Source organism: Eretmochelys imbricata, chromosome 4 (assembly GCF_965152235.1).
Source record: "Eretmochelys imbricata isolate rEreImb1 chromosome 4, rEreImb1.hap1, whole genome shotgun sequence".
Classification (NCBI taxonomy): Eukaryota; Metazoa; Chordata; order Testudines; family Cheloniidae; genus Eretmochelys; species Eretmochelys imbricata.
The window spans coordinates 126990895-127004580 of NC_135575.1; the positions used below are offsets into that span (position 1 = coordinate 126990895).

Genomic DNA, 13686 nt, shown 5'->3' on the forward strand with positions numbered 1-13686 from the left:
AACAAGTCCAAATTCACTGGAGAATATGACATGGAGATGGACAAAATGGCCTAACGGAATTATAGAAATTAGAGATGCAAGTGGCCTACAGTATGACACAGCTGTAGTGTAGTCTATGTTAGCTGACTAGTAGGACATAACTTGCTGATCATACACTGAAAGCACTGGGGGATGGGGAGGGAAGAAAAAGAAGGACAGGTAGAAGATAATCCAAAGACTTAGTAAAGAGTCACCAATAATTCAACACTACTACCAAGTTATTACATAATAGCTGTTCAGATCTCTATTATATGAGATGCGTGGTGGTGGTCATTTTCTAGTGGACAGCTGTTCCATCACAAAACCACCACCAGGACAACTAGCAGTGAGACCTACAACTGCATATGCAGAAAGGTAAGTACTCACACCTCTGGAGGTGGCTTCCAAGTCAGATTCAAAAGTACATTGATGGGACAGAGCCAGAGAAGCTTCATACTTGCAACTTGTGATTCTGGTTCTCTCTCTTTGTCTCTCTGAGAGAGAGAGAGAAAACTCTGTTTCCACTGATATAAGTTAGGTACCTCACACAAGCCACAGTCACTTTAACAGAAAAGAAAAAAAGAAAAAAACCTGCCTGATGGTTGTTTGCTTTATATTTCAGGAACTTTTATAGTGTTTTAAATCCATATTTTCCAATAGTAAGGTCCTGTTCAGTTGATTTTTTAAAATACACAAAGCTAAATGAATCTTTTCTGAGATGCATTTTTTAAAAATTCATATTTTTCTACTTGCCGAATTAGGCTTAAAAAAATATCAAACCCTAACTTGCTGTTAAATTGTAGGAGCTCTCACACCCGTAAAAAGGCAGAATTGTCATTTCCTGCCAGGTATTTCTACACTTTCCATTCTTAAAAGAGATGTTGGTCACATTTTATATTGATGATACATTGAAAAATTGCTTATAAAAAGATTAAATGATTAGCAGATGTTTTAATAAATGGCTAATCAACTTATTGTGAGAGTCCAACAGGTCAACAGGCTGCTTATAAACATGTCTTATAATCATCTAACAGAGTATGTCTACACAGCAAAGGCTATGCATGGACTAGCCTGCCCAAGCTAACTTGAATCCAGCTAGTGCAGGTAACAGCAGCAGTGAAGACAGGGCAGTGCAGTCTTCAGCATCGGCAGTACATGCCTGGCACAGCTCCTGGACAGATATGCCGCTTGCTAGCACGTTCTGAAACCCATGTTGTGCTACTGGTACCCACACGAGCTGGATGCAAGGGACTTCAAGTAGGCTAGCCTGCACACAGCTTTTGCTGTTTAGACATACCCTTATAGCCCTGGTCTACTCTTAAAATTTAGATCAAACTAGCTATGTTGCTCCGGGGAGTAAAACATCCACACCTCAGAGCACCACAGTTAAACCAACCTTCCCCCAGTGTAGATGCAGCTATGTCAATGGTCAATGCAGATTACCTACACGGACACAAAAATCCCTTCTGTCAGCATAGGAGGAGTCTACACTACAGAGCCACAGTGGCAGAGCAGCAGCTGTAACACTGCAGTGCCTGTCGTATAGATACGCCCTAAGCCGAAGAATCACACGCTTGTAACCACTCATGTCTGTATCGTTTATTAGAGCATTATTAACTGTTGCATAAGTGTTAAATTATTCATATAAAGCATAACTCAGGCTTTTTAGTGATTTTATTTTGCCATTAGCAAAAGTTGTATCATGATTGGCACCGAATAGGAATAACAGATGCGGGGGGGGAGGGGGGGAGACACACTGTTTGCTGGTTTTAGATCAGAAGATTAAAGAATGATCTCACGAAGCACTTGTCAGAACAAGTTTCCTGAGTAATTCCTTGCTTCTTGCAAGAAAAAACTAAAACTATGCTATGAACCACTGGTGAACTTTCCACTTTATTCCTTAGGTCTTTTAAAAAAAAAAAAAAAAAAAAAAAAAAGCACAACAAAAGGTTTTACAGTGCTCTCCTAACTACTACAGAACCAGGTATTGACAAAATGTTCGGCTATGTTGCTCTCCCCTGCAGCAGTCTGGGGTTACATCTGATGATGTAGCAGTACACAGCTTTGTTATGATTTTTAAAAAAAATCTTCAGTAATACTGCAATACAAAAAGAAATCCTGTGTTAGAGACAGCCATGGACAGTACAACCAGGGTAACAGTACAGCCAAGATTTTAAAAAAATAAGTGTCTAAACTTAGGTTCCTAAATCTTTATTTAGGCATCTTATATGTAAATGGCGCTGAGTACCCACTCATTACCTCTCACTGAGGTCAATGGGAACAAATAGCGTTTGGCACTTTGAAAATCAGAACTCTTATTTAAGTACCAAATAAGGATGTAGGGCCAGATTTTCAAAGGTATTCAGTCGCCTAAAGAAGCAGATAAGCACCCACTGGGACTTTCAAAAGCACTGAGATGCCTAACACTCATTGATTTTGCCTATCTGGCTCTTAAGGGTGCAGATTTTCAAAAACAGGCGCTAAAAGTCAGACTCCTAAATCCAAAGTTGTGTCTCAATGGATGTCAGCACTTCTGAAAATTTTGCCACTTATTTAGGTACCCAAGCATGGCGCCACATTTTAAGACCCTCTTTGAAAACCTTAGGCTAGGAACCTAACTTTAGGCACCCATTTTGGCAATTATTCCTAGGCAAGGGGATGAGAGGAGGGAGAAGAGGACATAAACATGCAACTGGGAAAAAAGAGCCAGCCACTGGTTGCAGCCATTGATGCCAATGCTTCACTTTCAAACTGGGGATTATATTTCCACATGGCCCCTTAGGATGTACATTAATACACACAAGAGAAGCTGGCTAGTAGAATGCAGTCAGAAAAAATTTTGAGAAATCAAAGTGTTTTTAAAAGCTACTCTAAGATGTAGAGCAAACAGAAATGAATGATGCTACTGTAATTTTACTTTTAAAATGTCCTTGCATTGCTTCTGTTTGAAAGTCTTGAAAAAATAATTACCTCTGCATAACTGCTGATGTCTACTTTACTCCACTCGCAACTTCCAGCATGACAGTTTAATTAATGGCACTTTTATATATGGGGGGCCTATTAAAAACCTTATAATACTGATACACATGGCTTGTTATTGGATTCAAAAAATCACAACCCACCAATCCCATTATTAATTTAATATATTCTTGCATAATATATATATATATATATATATATATATATATGTATGTACAATTATGGGCTATATATATATTTTAATCCAGGTTTTCTAGTAACACAAAAATAATTTGTTATTGCATATTGCAAAATGTACCATGAGGAATCTAATGTTAATACAGGAAACTATCAAAGATGGTACATCTCAAGTGAGATCTGCTTTTAGTTTATGGATATACATATTCAAGAGCAGAATTCTGCACATTAATACCCTTCCTGTTAGCAAAAATGGAACAGACAGACAAAGCTGAGGGATGGAGCTTGATAATGCACTTCTATCCCATTTGCACATATGCAATCAGGCTCTTGAAGAAACCCAACATCCTAGTTAGGTAAAACGAACAGATGACATCAAATTTTGCAGTATTTCAACCTTTACTTTGAGGACTTTATTTTTTCAAGCTCAGGTGGGCAATTAAAAGGAAATAACACTTTAACGGTGGTAGCCATGAGAGTTTCTGTATCTAACACACCAATGAAGTTATACAACAATCTAGGAGGAAATCCTTACAACCAATTTGTTAACGTGGGCAAAAACATTTTTTTCCTCAGCTGACCCATTTTTGTTAATTTTTTTTCAAAGAAAAATACAATACATAAATCCTGTCAACCTGAGGCAGACACCCACACAGCATGGAAAATTTCAGCCCAAACAGTTTAAACTGGGCAAAGTTATAAGCAACTGAAAACAGAGCCTTATAATGGAAAATATCAGGCAATTTTAACTCCAAGTGTTCCTACCTTCATCCTCTTTAATAAAGCAATTGTGTGAGGGTTTCAAAATAGTTTTAAGGATCTGACTTCTCAACAGAAAAGACCCTCTAGGGTCCTCTAGGACCCGGTGGGGTGGGAGGGTCCCAAAGCCCAGGCTCCAGCCCACACCCATAAGTCTATACAGCATTAAAACAGCCCCACAACCCAAGTCAGCTGGCACAGGCCAGTTGTGGGTTTTTCTTTGCTGTGTAGACATACCCAGCATAACTCTACTGTATGCAACAGGGCTACTTACACGTGCAAATGTTTTCAGGATGGGGCCCTTCATTTAATATCAAGGGGCCAGGTTCTGAACTCTCTAAACTGGTAAGGAGGTAAATGGTGTTCCAGTGGCATAAACCCATTGTAGGATGAGAGGAAGCAGGCCCAAGAACTACAGCATAAAGCACAGAATTCTCTGATCTCTAGCTAGACAAGAGGCCACCAAAAAGAAAATTCCGAGATAAAATAAGTTACCAATACTCCTCTGTGTAACTGACCCACTCCTTAGTTAACGGACAAATAAACTCACTGGACAAATTTCTGATCTCAGCTAGACTAGAATAAAGTCACAATACTGGCAAAACTTCTATCAAATTCTCTGAAGTAGGACAGGGGCCTACCTCTCTGGGGCTCTGCCCTGTGTAGCTGTGCCACTCAAGGAAGAGCCCTAGAAGAAACTGTACTGGAGTCACCACTTCTCCCTTGCTCCTTTTTCTTGCATACAGGGTGCAACTTACCTTCCCCCTTGTGCCAGCCTAACTCTACCCACTGGTGCATCGAGGGCAGCGGTACATGCTCTGCCCATTTCCTTGGGAGGGAAAAGGGTGAAGGGGACAGGGAATGCAGGGGCTGTGCTCAGCACCAGACCTGGATTCAGGAGGGTGGGGTCTTATGTCCTCTTACTCTCCTGCCTGGACACGTAAGACAAGATCAGAATCTAGCCCACTGACTGAGCTGGTCACTCTGAAAGCCTGCACCAGTTTCGTTAAATAAATTCAGTTAAAATGGTTGAGATAAACCAGTATAAACTCCTGTCATTTCAATCTAAGAGTAGCTTACTTCACTTTAGATTAAACCTGTTCCTGGTCAATTTAAACTAAACTGCAATAGGAGTCAGAATAGCAGCTGTGTTAGTCTGTATTCGCAAAAAGAAAAGGAGTACTTTTGGCACCTTAGAGACTAACAAATTTATTTGAGCACAAGCTTTCGTAAGCTACAGCTCACTTCATCGGATGCATTCAGTGGAAAATACAGTGGGGAGATTTATATACATAGAGAACATGAAACAATGGGTGTTACCATACACACTGTAAGGAGGGGGGGGACGAGGAGGAGGACACCAACACCTTTTGTAGTGATAATCAAGGTGGGCCATTTCCAGCAATTGACAAGAATGTCTGAGGAACAGTGGGGGGTGGGGGGAATAAACATGGAGAAATAGTTTTACTTTGTGTAATGATCCATCCACTCCCAGTCTTTATTCAAGCCTAAGTTAATTGTATCCAGTTTGCAAATTAATTCCAATTCAGCAGTCTCTCGTTGGAGTCTGTTTTTGAAGTTTATTTTCCACTGTATTTTCCACTGAATGCATCCGATGAAGTGAGCTGTAGCTTACGAAAGCTTATGCTCAAATAAATTTGTTAGTCTCTCAGGTGCCACAAGTCCTCCTTTTGTTTTTGCAATAGGAGTGTGTTCACAGCCTTTTACACCAGTCCGAATCAGTTAATAAGACACCATATGTTAAGTTGCAGCCACTCAGAATACAGAAAAATCCTAAATACCCAGGCTATTGTCAGATTTTAACACATTTAACCAGAATTCAAATGATAAAAAGGCTAGATTTACTTGGCTTAAAAGTGATCATCCTTTTTAGTGGCAACTACTTAATTTTCCATTGGTTTTCCAGTCTAGATCCCAATCTTTGAAGAATCCTGAGCCACTGCAAAAATATACAAAACATCAAAACTGTGAAAGAATGTTACAGTTAAAACTTAAGAAGACACTGTGAAATTGATTGGGCAATAAAACTGTCATACCACAAAAGTACTGTACACAAAAATCCAGCTGTGCACATCTTATTTATGTTAAGAACTACTAGAGGCAGGGTTCAATTTCAAATTAACTTCTCACTGTTGCAACTACTGATTTAAAAACTTAATTACATCTTAGAGCCCACACACGACAACATTAGACTCAGAAATTTTCTAAAGACAGATAAGTGAATCTATCATTAAATGTAAGGCTAGTCACTTCCAAAAATTCAGCTCATCCATTTCCCTGACAGGCAATAAAGATTAATTTCTTTACACTAAAATTCAAGTCACTCACAATTAACAATGATGCCCCGTCATCTGTAATGTTTTCCCCACTACTCTTTCTTAGTATCTGGGAAGAATGTGTCAATGCTATCATTTCAAACATGAAATGTTAGTCTTTTCACATTTTTAAAATTAGAAAGACAAGATTACTTACAGCATCAGGGTGTTTTAATAATCTGCTCTTATGCACTAAATCCCCAATCCAGGAGAGTACTAAACATATGAGTATCCTATTAAAGTCAGTTGCAGTCAATTGTATTACTTGTGTGCTTACAGTTAAGTGTGTGCATAAGTGCTTTGCTGGATCAGTCCCTAAATAATGGGGCAAGTAAGAGAGAAAACTGAAAAACTGAGTTTTGTCAAATCTAATTCTGCAAAACTCCAGTCAGCATTATGTATTTATCTGTATATACAGAGCCCATCTCTAAGTATCTGAGCACTAGAGAAAACTTAAAAACCAGCAATAACTAAAATACATTTGGGACCAGTGGATCAGAAAGAAACAGCTATTCTACAAAACATGTAGAAAGAAAAAATAACTCAACACACCAATAATGCAAAGAATTGCTGAACATTGGGTCTTCAAGCCTGATGAGTAAGTAATGCATCTATACCAAAGGTCATGAAATAGCAACAGAGGCAATTCACTTCAAAGCTTCCATTAGTAATTACTCTGGCTGGAATTTCAAAACACATTGGAAGCTGTGTCCTTTCTGGTTAATGTCTGTAAAAGTGACCCGATATACTGCCTACTGAGTCCCTATAGATCAGATCTTTTGGGTCATTTTTAAACAGTGTTTTTTCATATTTGTTCACTGTGGGCTATTGCTATATCTGGCCTACAACTGCCATATATACCACGTCTGTACGTCTCACTGTACAACCGAGCTCTGCTCCTCATTAGGGCCTCCAGTTGCTAGTGCATTACAAATAAATAATCCTGATCCCATCAAAGATAATAGCAAAACTTCTTCAATGGCAGCATGATCAGACATTATGGTTCTAGCAGTTTCAAGACTGGCCATCTGTCCTTTTTCTGATGTACCAGTGTATGAAACAACACTGTTCCCATATCCTCCACGTTCAAATTCAAAAATAGCAAGCACTTACATAGGGATTATCCAAGGAGCCAAAGGGAGTTAGGCATCCAACTAATTGAATTTAATGGGAGTTGGGAACCAAGTATTTGAAAATCCCAGCCTTAACGTTTATCTGTCTTGATGTTTATGTTCCACTCAAATATTAGGATTCCATTTTTTTGTGTTTTTTCACTCAGTCCTGAGGACAGCATGTATTCCCCTCCATACCTGCAGAGAAAGGTTTGCAAGTCTGGAGATGATACAGGAATATTTTCATGGAAAAATAAAGGGATTTAAATCCAGTTTTAAGCAAAATAATGGAGAACACAGAAGACTCTGGTGAGCTTGTGAAACTTATGGGAGTTCACTCACACCTTGGTTTCAGAAAAGGTGTTAGCAAATTATCTATGTAGTTGCTGTCAGTACTGTACAAGTTGTAACAGGGAGCCAGCACTTTTCATTTGAGAGCACTGTAATAATTTGTGGCTTGTGTCCTAACAGCAGATTATGAGGAATAAAATACTTGTGGTTGGAATTTGTATATCATCACATCTGCATGTTGTGCAAACTGATAGAATTTAATTGGCTTAGCATACTACTGACTTACTCATCCACACTCCAAGCCACCTCCAGGATGTAAGCAAACTTTACAATCTCAAAAGCCTACCACATTCAAGGCAGTGCTGGAAAAGTGACAGTTTGTCTTGATATCTTAAATCAAAGGGAGGGAATGTGAAACTGAAAGCTGTATATGTTTTGGGAATAGGAGGGAAGGGTGAATTTGATGCTCATGAAAACGGAGGCCAGCTAGCATTACATAGGGTTCCACATTGAATAGGTAGGTGCATTGGAAGCTTCCCCACACATATAATAAAGCTTGCACCTAGTAGCTTCACCACTAAGCCTCAACCCTGACCTGCAGTTTCAGTCCCGTTCTGGCCCTGAAGCTCTCCTCAGCAGAGGCTATGAATTGTGCCAAGTTGTTCAACACTTCTGACATGAGCAACCCTTTAATAAGCAGTACTGATACTATAAATCTGGCGTAAACCTGCCATTTAAGGCACATTTGAACCCTGCCTACTCGTGTTTAAATTCTGACAGATTAAACCAAGAGGAAAGTCCATGAGTTTATTCCAAAACTGAATGACCCATGATGTCAGTAAATAAAGGCAGAGTTTAACACTGTAAAAATCAGATGCATCTCATTCATAGCGAGAATGTGATTGCACTGATTACTTGTTCTCTGCAGTAACGTAAAGCAAATAACTACTGAAGTTTCTCATTCTTCATCTGAGTACATTTTCTAACTTAATTTTCTATACATACTAATGCTGTAAATATATTCATTGAGATTCATAACTTGAGCACTAGCCATACAACTCACAAGCGTTAATGAAAGATGCATGTCTAAAAACACTTTTCAAATTCAGATTATACCCTTTGTCAAGAATTCCAGATCACTTGTCAAAAAAGCTGCACAAGAGCCCACACTTTCTTTCATTAATAACCACTGCAGAGGTTAAACATTTTTCAGTTTTAACCCTTATTTTTAAGGTAGCACCTCCTTTAATGAAGTTTGACATTTTAATTACATGCACACTATACATCACCCCAAATCAGTCAATTGCTATAAAACACTGATCTTCCCAATTTAAATTAGACACTGTAGAATCAGACATAATATTTGTGAGAACCAGTTAATGTATTTAGATGAGAAACAAGATCCGAAAGAAATTGTTCAAAGGCGTATTAATATTTTTATTACAGAATGAACAATTTTTTTAAAGAATACTGAATGTTGGAAATGAAGAGAAAAAACGTACTTGGTTGTTGTACTATAATATGTTAATCCTCTAGAAATGGCCAGTAGGAGGATCTTACACTTGCAGAACAGAAATGTTGCCGGGGGAAAATGAAAACACATTAAAAAAAAAAGTCTACAGTAGCAATAATAACCTGGCTTCAGAAAGTTACTGGCCATTAGCTTTGCACTCCTAACCAGTCACTAATGAAATATATTTGTAGCCTCAAATATTAATCACCCATATTAGGTATCAAGGGGAACTCAAATATCCCCATATATTGGTGTCTATCATAAATTAAAACAAAAAATATATATAATTTAAAAACAAGGTTTTCCCTTTCCTCTGTTTCTTTGACAGATTCCTGTGACAATTCACCTTCTATTAGTGAGCATTTAGGAGACTCTAACAACATATTTACATAACAAAAAATAAGAATTGTATAACACACAGTACACACACATTATGAATATATAGATGCGTACATCACATGTGCAGATAGACAGTACCTCTTTACCTACCTGCTTCATACCTCTTCCAAAACACTTGTTTATGGGAAGTTCTTCTTGAATGATACATGAAAATATACAGACTAACTAAAATGTGTGGCCCCAAATCTGAAGTGGTGGTATGCAAGTGGGTCCTTCTAAGCAGTTTTGCTAAAAATCCTTCCATCTCCCTGTCCCACCCTGTGCTGGATGCTGTCAGCTGGAGGATGCATGGGCAACTTATAGAGTCCAATGGATATAATTCTCATTAAATAGAACAGACTGGCGCAACTACCTTTAACACAAAAGTGCATCCCAAGGAAACTATAGGTCCAGCATGCAGTGCTTCCCCAGGATCCCAGCTACTATGCCAGAATGCTGAAATTGAGCGAGCACTGCATTCTGGAACCTGTAGGCTCCCTGGGCTGTATATCCGTATTAAAGATTAGGGTGGTTCCTCATATTTTGTGCAGCCAGCAGGTTGCATTCTGGCCATTTGTAAGATTTCTCAGTGCTGTTGACATGAGAAAAGCTATTAAAAGGCCATTTTTCCATGAGCAGGATTTGGTGAATGTTCCCTCCATGGAATTAATACTCACCTGGTGGTTTCATGTAATAATTCTCAATATCAGACATGTCCGTATGCAGCGCGCACTCGAGATAGCTGAGGATAACTTTTCTACTGAAGTAGTACCTCATACCCATCAGAAAGATGGGCAAACAGCAGGTCAGCAGCAAGGACTTGGTCACAACAAAGCATATTACTATGGAGATAAGGAAGAGAAATAAACGATACCTGTCAGAAAAGAGAATTTAGTGTTGATTTCGGAATAGAAACCCATTTAAAAAAAAATCAGACATAACATACATTTGTACAATATAAACAAAAGCTAATCAATTTACATTTTCACAATAACGTATTTTAGATTAATAGCACATTTTTCATTTAAGAACAGCCTGTAAAAAGTTTTATTTAAGACTCACAATTCACAAGTTACTTTAAAAAATTCAACTATAATAATTATAACACATTTGATGAAGGATTTTGCAATGTGTTTCTGTAAAAGCTCCCATCCAACTTGCCACAGTTGAAAAATCCTGCAAATATCATTGCGTCACACAAATATCAAAGACAGATGGTGTCTCTATTAAGATATGTCTGCGATTGCTGCTCAGACAAGATTTGACTGCATCACCAGTCCCTGCAGAGAAATCAAAGCACTAAAACCAAGATGTCCACATGTGACTTTCCATTTCTACAGCACTACAGGGGACAAAGCACAACTGTGACTAAGGAAGATATTTTGTGCACACCACCCAGTAGCTGTGTGCTTATTAATTAATTATTTTGGTCACTGGAAGTTATACAGGTTTTCCAGAAGGTCCCTAAGGGCCAGTCATCCCAAAACCTTACACTAGCCTGCTTCAGTATCAGGAAGCAACGTAATGCAGGCCTACCGAAAATAAAACAGCAGACAGCACTGAGATGGCTGCTGGCCCCATCATCACTTACCACTTTGAAAGCTGTGAATCTTAAGCAAGGATGTTTTTAGATCAATCACATAGGCACACAGAGAGAGGCGGGCATAGACTTCATTGTTCTCAGGTGCATTTAGTATCTTACCAATAATTACAAAGTTACCTGACATTCTTTATCATTCCCTTCTCTCTCCCTGGCCCAAAAGGTGAAGGAACCAGCCGTCTTGCCGCATGCAAAGGGCAAGGGCATGAGAGAGAAAAAGGGTCCACAAGGTGTTTTCTTTGGGGGGGCTTTTGCATTGACGGCAACTGACATTATCTTGCAGAGGTAATTTTTTTCCAGCTATTAAACCCTATCAAGGAGCAAGTAAATATCGGAACAATCTAGTTTCCTCTCGGCTGCCAGCTGGCCAAGGCAGGGATCCCGCCTTAGATTACGTTTTATGGAGCTTTGTAACTTGCATCAACCCCGAAGATGCAATGTTTAATAAACTCATAAGGCACGCGGCTTTGAATTAATACTAAACCGGCAGCTCTCTGCAATACGCGCTGGTTACAAACAACGTCTCGCCCCTCGACCCCGCTGAGGTCAGGGCCCCGCGCGGCTGCATGCCGCAGGGCGACCCCAGCCGCCGCCTCTGCAGCCAGGAGGTGGCGCGAGACCTCCCGGGTCCAACGTCCCGCAGCGGCGGCGTCTCGCGCCCGAGCCCGGCGGTCTCTAGGTAACGCTGGAACCCGGTTGCAGCCGCTGCCCCGCCCAGGTGCCGAGAGAGAGCGGGGAAAGCTGCGGGCGGAGAGCGGCGGCGGCGGCGCCGCTCCCATTCATCGCTTCACCTCCCCCCTCCCCAGCGGAGCGCAGCATCCCGGCCTGGAATAACTGGAAAGGCGAGTCTGTCTGCGCCGCGCAGGGACTCGCCGCCGCCGCCGCCGCCTCCCGCACAGGCGGCAGCAGCTCCCAGCCCCGCTCCGGCCAGGCTGCGCCGGGCGCACCGGCCCCGGGCAGCAAACCCCCGCAGGCTTGCAGAGAGGAGCACCCGCCGCCCCGGCCCACACTTCTCCTCCGCCCGCCAGTGCAGGGAGACGCACACAATACACACCCCTGCACCCCCTTCCCCAACGAGCTGCAGGGACCCCCCCCCCTTGCGCGCGCACACACAGGCAGAAGCGGAGCTCGCAAGTCCCTGCCCCCGACACCCAGTCCGGGGATACCTCTCCTAGACACCCAGAGCCACCGGAGCCGGCCGCGCGCCCCGCTCCCTCTAGAGGGAAGCCCCTTGGACACGCAGCCCCTCAGACCTGCAGAGAACATCCGCCCCCAACTTATCTCCCCGGAGGACGCTCCCCACCCCTAGCCAGTAGCCACGCGCACCCCATGTGCAAGCAGGGAACCCCCACCCACACGTTGCTCGCAGGCTGGCTGCTGCCCGCATGCGGAGTGCAGGCTGAGTGCATCGATCGGTGTTGCACACTCCGCTCTGCAGTGATCTCCAAAGCGGGGCTCACGGTCCAGTGCTTCGTTCCTGCTCCTCGCAGTCGCCCGAGGTAGAGATCCGCTGTTTGCAATATTGCGACTTTTTAACTGGCCTGACTTTTGCACCATGACAGGATAAGATGCTGAGGCTGCGGCTGTTCTTTCCCTCCAGCACCAGCAGCTCTGAGACAGCAATTCTGCACCAAATATTAATAGGATCGATGCAGGGATGGGTTCTCCATCCTTCAACACAGATCTTATTACCATTCTTCCTTTTTATTACAATTGCTGAACAAGTGTGCCCCCTAAAAAAAAGTGAATATACTTACTAGCGAGTATCCCATAGAGCAACTGAATGAGGGGCTGGTGTTTTAACCCTCTAAATGCGGTGTTAGGAATCCTTTCCATGATTCCTTCATAAAATATACGGCGCACCACCTCTTGCTCGGAAGGATGAAATTCTCGTATATAAACGTTGTCTTTCTTGAAATCCTCTTCCACACCACTCAGAGAAGCTGCGGAGGAGGAAGGTGAGCCAGATAAGGAGGGCCACATCTGGGAGGAAGACACAATGATCGCATCTTTTTTGGATCCTGAAATTGATTCATGATCTTCCGCCACAATCTTAGTCTCACAAACCATTTTGGGAGACGAACAATGCATGCAAACTGGCCGAGAAACAAAAAGGAGCCCGGCTTTAAATAAGAAACAAAACACGCCAAGCAGTAACTGAGAGGAGCAGCTTTTATGAGTGCGAAACAAACGGAGCTGCGTGGAAAGCGAGAAAGGAGGGCCAGTGCATTTTGGAGAAGTATTTATAATGCAGCAGAGCCGGTGCAATTCGGAATCAGGGGGTCCCTCAGGGTCCTAGCGTCCTTTGTATTGGCTGGCAGGGGTCACCATGTGATCTCCAGGGGTGGGGAGGAGAAACACCTCCTTTGCCTTGCGTTTTATTGCTCATTACTACAGCATGCATTTCATTTCCTCTTCTTTTAACTATCCAAGCCCTGCTGGGGTATACAGATACTACGCAAATCTGTCAGAGGTGGGCCTGTCTCCTTGGAGAGGAGGGGAGTATGATTGACTTTGTTTAGC

The 13686-nt window shown here is 41.8% G+C and overlaps 1 protein-coding gene across 1 annotated transcript in view; it reads right to left on the reverse strand.

Annotated features, from left to right (window-relative positions):
* NAT8L (N-acetyltransferase 8 like) overlaps positions 1-13254 on the reverse strand; it is a 50048-nt gene extending 36794 nt beyond the window's left edge. Inside the window, exons 1-2 of the mRNA XM_077814671.1 lie at positions 12921-13254; positions 10241-10405 (exon numbers count right to left, since the gene is read on the reverse strand). Coding sequence (XP_077670797.1) covers positions 10241-10405; positions 12921-13254 — 499 coding nt within the window. The remainder of the gene's footprint in view (positions 1-10240; positions 10406-12920) is intronic.
* Between the last annotated feature and the right edge of the window lie 432 nt (positions 13255-13686).